Below are 6,658 nucleotides of genomic sequence, written 5' to 3' on the forward strand. Positions count from 1 at the left end.
ATTGCTCACAATTCAAATTTTAAACCAGTGAATAACCAAAAACTTTTATTGATTTCAAATAAAAGTGCAATTACATATGAGTTTCAAAATAAGAAAGGAATATGGAATAATTCTTATTACAAGACCACTACCAGTCTAGTCTAGTCTATGACCTCTCCTAATCCTAGGTCCATTGGGTCTTCCTTAGCCCCAACTTCCTCAGTACCTTCCTCGGGATCCTCTTCTTCCATAACTGGAACTAATGGTTTCAAATAATCAACCATTGTTTGTAAATGCTCAGCGTGCTCTTCAAATAATAATTTTTGCTCATTCAACACCCCAACTATGAGATGGAGGTCTAGGACTTGATCATCTAGATGCTCATTTTCTGCTTTTACAGCTTCAAGCTCAGCTTTGATTTCCTGGTGTTTCTTTTCTTTCTCATGTAGGTAGTAAGCTAAACGTTCAACATTCATTTTCAAGTGTTCCTCTAGTTCATACAATTTATATTATTTATTACGATTATGTATGATTGTCGATTGATGAATTTTGAAATAATTATATTATTTATAATGATTTATATTTTTAAACTTTTTGACTGGTACCTGGCCTGTCTAAGCCACTTGAGATAACCTATGGCGGGTTGTGTTTGTTTGGGATTTTCCCAACTCCCCTAAGTTGGTAGGCCGACTAGCTCTGCACCATTTAATGGTGGGCTAAGGTGGGCAGAGCGAAGCGGGCCGATCAGTTTGACATAATTACTCATGACATCCACTCATTACTTAGTATAAGGTTCTAATTGTTATTGCATACGAAAATAAAGTTATTCTAGCTTTTTCAACCAACTATAGTTTTTGGTATGGTAGTATTCGATACCAACATTATTTACGTGACATCATATAATTGATATGATATCAAATATGACGTTAAATATTGTTAATGTTGAAGAAAAATATGACGTTAAATATTGTTAATGTTGATGAAAATTGATTAATAGTAAAAACAATGACTGGTTTTTTTTTAACCAAACAATGACTAGTTATTGATGCGTATGTGAAAAATCAACCGGTTAAGATACCCATTATTTATATATAGTGTGAATCTATTACGGTTTAAATTTTTATATATTTCTAATTTATTTGTTTTTAATTTGTTTTTTTTTAAATATCGATCTTGCTAACAATGACACAAAAAACCAAAAGTTGATATAAGAATATTTTTAATTTTAGTCATATATAAGGCATGTGATATTTTCAATATTATGTATCTTATATTATATTAATTGTAGTTATGTAACTATGTTATATATTTTACTATCAATTTTAGTCATTTTAATTTGAATCATATAATTAATTGACTAATATTATTATTATTAATTTGTATAGTTATGTGGTTAAATATAAGTGTGTCACAAAATACTTTTTAATCAATATAACCCCGATTAAAAATTTTCAATCCCGGCCTTAACTCCAAATCAGATTTCTAAAATCCCCAATTACAAATAAATACATGTGCAGTAATATATAAGTACTTGATTTGAAACTCAATTAATTACTTAAATAATATAAATCGAAATAAAATCTCTGTTTGGACAAATAATGATAAGATATTTTTGTGAAAATGTCACTTACAAAATTTTTAAAAGTTGTTTTAAAGAATAAATATGTATTTGAACAACTATAAAATTGTTTTTAAAATTGAAAAGGTATTTGGACAATAAAAAAAACGATTTTATTTATAATTTAAAATAATTAAGATGGTGTTTGGACACCTATAAAAACCATTTATTAATGCTCGTTTAACCCACGTCATGACCTCTCAATTGTTTTTTTAAAAAATATTACACTTAAAAAATAAATAAAAATATGAGCTTGAAGGTTTTTGACTGTGAACAGAAAACCGAATCCAAAGGGGACTGAACCCACTAAATATATAACAACAGAAACATAATAGACTCGTGTACTTTTGTCTTCCTTGTAACACCAACTTTGGTCTAGTTTTCCTTCCAAGGATTTCATTCAAGATGTATATATATATATATATATATATATATAATAGTAGAAAATGAAATAAAAAGAAAAAAGTGAATATATTGGGTGTCTGAGAATGTTAGAGCACCGTGGACTAAACCTTCCACCCCTAGTGGGAGTATTGCTGCTGCTTCTTCTTCTTTATTAATTCAGTGAGTCAAAAAAGTAAAGCAAACAGTAGTACTCTCTTGCCGCCCAATCATGTATCGAAAGGTGGCGGAATGTCTTGTCATTTGGACGACAGATGAATTCATTCCAGTACTATTAATCCTAGTTAAGGTACGTACTGTTAGGCAGAGTGAGAGAACGTGTGCTTCATCTCTTCTCTCTTTCCCTTTCTCAATGCTCGTTTTCCCTCTGTTTCTATATGCTCTCGTCTTTTTCAGCAGCTGTTGCTTCCAGCTTCCCACCCACTTAATTCACCAATTGATCCATCTATATATATATATATATATATGTCTCGCCTGGCATGTGGGTTTCGATCTGTTTAATAATATCATATCATGTGAGGAACTGGAACCAAAGCATCCACAGTTTCAAATTCGAATAAACAACGTAACTGAGCTCATTAATATATATAATTAATGGATGATCTATACGGATTCACTGGTTTCGATGGCCACAATCAACAAGTCACTGAAATCCATGGAGGGATTGAGATGTCAGATTTAATCAAGGCTCAGATTGCGTATCACCCTCTTTATCCTCATTTATTATCTGCTTATGTTGAGTGCAGAAAGGTGAAATAACTTTTTCTCTTCATTGCTACCTTGCCTCGTGAACGTAATTCATTCATTTACCCTGCACTTTTTTTTTAACCATTCTTTTTATGAATAGTAATGGTAAATAATAAAAACTTCTTGTATACACATGTATGTGCATCCATCTGGGAACTAACTTTTTTTTTTTTTTTTTATTTTATTTGGAGGTGGGAGCACCACCAGAAATTGTTTCGCTTCTTGAGGAAATTAGCAAAGAAAACTACCCTTTATCATCTTGCACCACTGAGATTGGAGCTGATCCCGAGCTTGATGAATTCATGGTAAAGTAAAAGACAAAATATTGGAGGAATTAAGGGTAGTGTTTCAGTTTTTATATATGTACAATATCTTTCCTTTTTGTTTGTGATTTAATTTTTCTACATAAGCAAATGTATAATATATACATGGGTTTTCTTTTGAAGAAATCATACTGTGAAGTTCTACACAAATACAAGGAGGAACTTTCCAAACCATTTGATGAGGCCACTAGTTTCTTGACCAGCATTGAATCTCAACTCAATGATCTCTGCAAAGAAACCCTACCTTCTTCTGTCACTGCTAATTCTTCATTAACACCTCTTAACTATCATTCTGCAGGTATATTATATATATATATATATATATTTCCATGTATTTATCCGTTTTCATGAAGATTTCTAGCAAATTAAACAGGAATAAGATCTAAATTAAATGCACTTATGTTTCACTTGCAGATTGTTGAACATCTTCTTGAGCATCAAATTTCATGTAGATTTGCTTTAAACATTAATCCTTACTGTGAAATTAAATATATTTTCCTGAATGAGATTGAACTTGTTGTTTCTACAGTCTATGCCGAAATATTTGGCTTTCATTTGTTTATATTCTTCTGTACAGATTCTTGATTGAAACATGGTTAAGGTGAAACATATAATTCAATTAAGATTCTATCTTCATCGTGTAGTAAAAGATTTTTGAGAACTTGTTCAAATTACTAAAACAATTATATAATTTGAAGAAATATGGTTTTGCTTCAAGTGTAATGCATTGTCAAAAATCTTCACATAGATAGATAGAGGGCACGTAGGTATGAAACTACACGCCTAAGCTAAAATTATAAGAAAATTGTAGAAAAAAGCTTTGCTATTTTCAAGAAATCAAGAATTCGGAAGAAATTTTTAAATATGGCCGGGATCTGAGTTCGGCTTGTTGAAAAGGGTGAGTTTATAGGATATATTTGATATAAATATGCACGAATGCGAGGTTGGTAGATTAATGCATATGAATGTAGATAGGAGATGTATAATTACATTGTTCATGCATATGTAGAAAGGATGTATCATGTATGGAATCCAGATGAGCTACGTACATCTATCAATTAATTAGATTAATGTGATGTTTCAATCGAACAAGAACGCGTTAAAGGTTGGAAGATAAATTATCCTTGAGATTGTGTTTCTTCTGATAATACTTCTGACCATTGTGAGGGCTGTGTGTAAATATGTCTCACCTAGCTATCAGACAAGAACTTTTCAACTATCAATGTAATTTAAGTCACTACCTGATGTATACAGACCAATGCAAATTTTCGCTAGTTTGAAAGGTAAATCTTTCTTCTTTCATCTTTGTTTGGAAAAAAGAATACCACTGTCGAATTTAATGGAATATCTACAATTTCGAACTCTATATTTCACTCATCTTTCTCAGTATGTGTCTGTTTGAAGTTGGAATCCATGTGTACTGATTAGTGTGGCTTCTAGCATGTTTATTTGAATTAAATTAATGTTGATATTCAATTTACATTCATAAGAAGCAAGGAGTCGAGTATGAAGAAAGACGGACGCAGAATCATAACTAATAATTACACATCAGTAAACTGGGCCATCATTTATCTAAATAAGTTGTTTTAGACATTTAGGGTTTTAATATGTACAAGTCATTTGGTGGCACCTTTCGCGGCCATGCATATTAATCAACATCTTCCATGTATGATGATAGCTCACATTTACTTATTTAGGCGTTGGACAAATAAAACTTGAACTTATTTGCCCTTAATTTCTTTTTGAATTTTTGGTTATCTGTTGTTTAATTTACTTCTGGTCTTAATGGAATCAACATGTATTGATGTGTTTATATCTGGTATGGCCTTTTCCCTTATTTTCCATTTGTTGAGCTAGAACAATTTACATTTGAGCCGGGATAAATCAATTATATATATTTGTGTTAAAAAAAGCATTATGATATTTTTCAACCTTCATCTTTCCCAGACCATGTAGGTGGTCGGTCCGACGAGGACGTAAGTTGTGGCGAAATCCAAGCATCTGAAAGTTTAGAATCCTGTTTTAACCAACAAGGAGATGAGGAGCTAAAACAAATGCTCATGCGGAAATACAGCGGGTATCTCAGCAGTTTGAGAAAAGAGTTCTTGAAGAAAAGGAAGAAGGGAAAACTCCCAAAGAATGCTAGAACAGCCTTGCTACATTGGTGGAGCACACATTATAGGTGGCCATATCCGACGGTAACCTTTACTCTCCCATTCTTCGATGAAGAATCTGTTTTTTTTTTTCGAATAGGCCAATATACAGAATATATACTAACTTGATCAGTTACAACTTACGTTGTTGGATATGCGCGCTAGATGTTATTCGACCATGCAAGTAGTAAGTTGAGGGGCGTGTGGGAGGAGGCTAAGGGAGGAGGGGAATATATATACATATTTTTAGACAAGTTGCTCATGGAATCTTGATATATATAGATAGATCCAGATTAAGTTTTGATTTGATATTTATATACATATGATAAATCGTTACGTATGTGACACAAATTAAACATCTGAAGTATGTATGATCGATGACACCGCAGGAAGAGGAGAAAAATAGGCTATCGGAGACGACAGGATTAGACCAGAAGCAGATCAACAACTGGTTCATCAATCAACGAAAACGGCACTGGAGACCGTCGGAAGACATGAGATTCGCTGTTATGGAAGGTGTGAGTGGTGGCATTAATCACAACTATAATATTATGGATGGTTCGGAGGGTTTTGAAAACGAAGTTGTGTTGTAGAACATCTCTTCTGGTCCTACTAATGTACAATCCTAGTGATGCAATGCAGTAAGGTATAAGGATGAATGATGATGATGATGATAATAAGGACAGCATAGTAGAAGATTTGTAATTGAATTGATCTTCCAATGAATATATTTCTCTTTGTAAATTTCATTTTCACTATGAACAAACATATTCTCTATACAAAATAATAGCATGATATGAGAGATTATTATGGCAATCTGGTTTATCTTCGAGACCGAGTAATAGAATTCGGTCTCTAAATTTGAGACCGATATTGATTAGTTTCTGTCTTTAATTTAACCTAAATTAGCAAAGGACAACTATGGCCACAAACTGCTAAGAGAGACGGATTAGCGATTTTGTCGTTGAGTTATGGGATAATTCCCTCATTTTAGGTCCCCTTCTTGATTTGGACCTCCGTTTTTTTATTGATCCAATTTATTCTTTCGATTTTCACCATGTTTTCGCAATTGATCCATTCGTCCAATTAAGCATTAAAACTAACGGGGTTGACCTTCTTAGCCCGTTCAAGCTTCACTTGATCTCACCTCTTCAACCCGTAAACGCATCTTCCTCAATTCCCTTTCTCCTAAACGCTATAAACCCTAAATCAGAGTTAAAATTGTTCCCTCGAATTTGACCGCTCGAAAATATAGTAAGTTTCCTTCCTTCTTTTTGGTTACTTTTCAAGTTATTGGTGAAGAATTGGAAAAACTTTAAGTTTTCTTGGCTTAATTTTTCTTCATTCTTCCTTGGTTAGGTTTTCTTCTTAGCATGTGATGAAAATTTAAGTTTTTTTCTTTTATTAAAATTGTAGCAATCACACGTTTCTTGTAA

General features: G+C 32.5%; 1 protein-coding gene across 2 annotated transcripts; it reads left to right on the forward strand.

Annotated features, from left to right (window-relative positions):
* Positions 1–2,174: 2,174 nt before the first annotated feature.
* Positions 2,175–5,932, forward strand: LOC140863714 (homeobox protein knotted-1-like 1). Of its 2 annotated transcripts, none has more exons than XM_073267330.1 (5): positions 2,175–2,288; positions 2,938–3,051; positions 3,193–3,367; positions 5,017–5,267; positions 5,612–5,932. In XM_073267330.1, the coding sequence occupies exons 1-5, from the start codon at positions 2,211–2,213 to the stop codon at positions 5,813–5,815; spliced, it is 822 nt and encodes a 273-aa protein (XP_073123431.1). In that variant the 5' UTR covers positions 2,175–2,210; the 3' UTR covers positions 5,816–5,932. The 2 variants fall into 2 exon arrangements, with proteins under 2 accessions (XP_073123431.1, XP_073123430.1); XM_073267329.1 differs by lacking the exon at positions 2,175–2,288 and adding an exon at positions 2,324–2,749.
* The last annotated feature ends 726 nt before the right edge of the window (positions 5,933–6,658 follow it).

Source organism: Henckelia pumila, chromosome 4, assembly GCF_033568475.1.
Source record: "Henckelia pumila isolate YLH828 chromosome 4, ASM3356847v2, whole genome shotgun sequence".
Lineage (NCBI taxonomy): Eukaryota > Viridiplantae > Streptophyta > Magnoliopsida > Lamiales > Gesneriaceae > Henckelia > Henckelia pumila.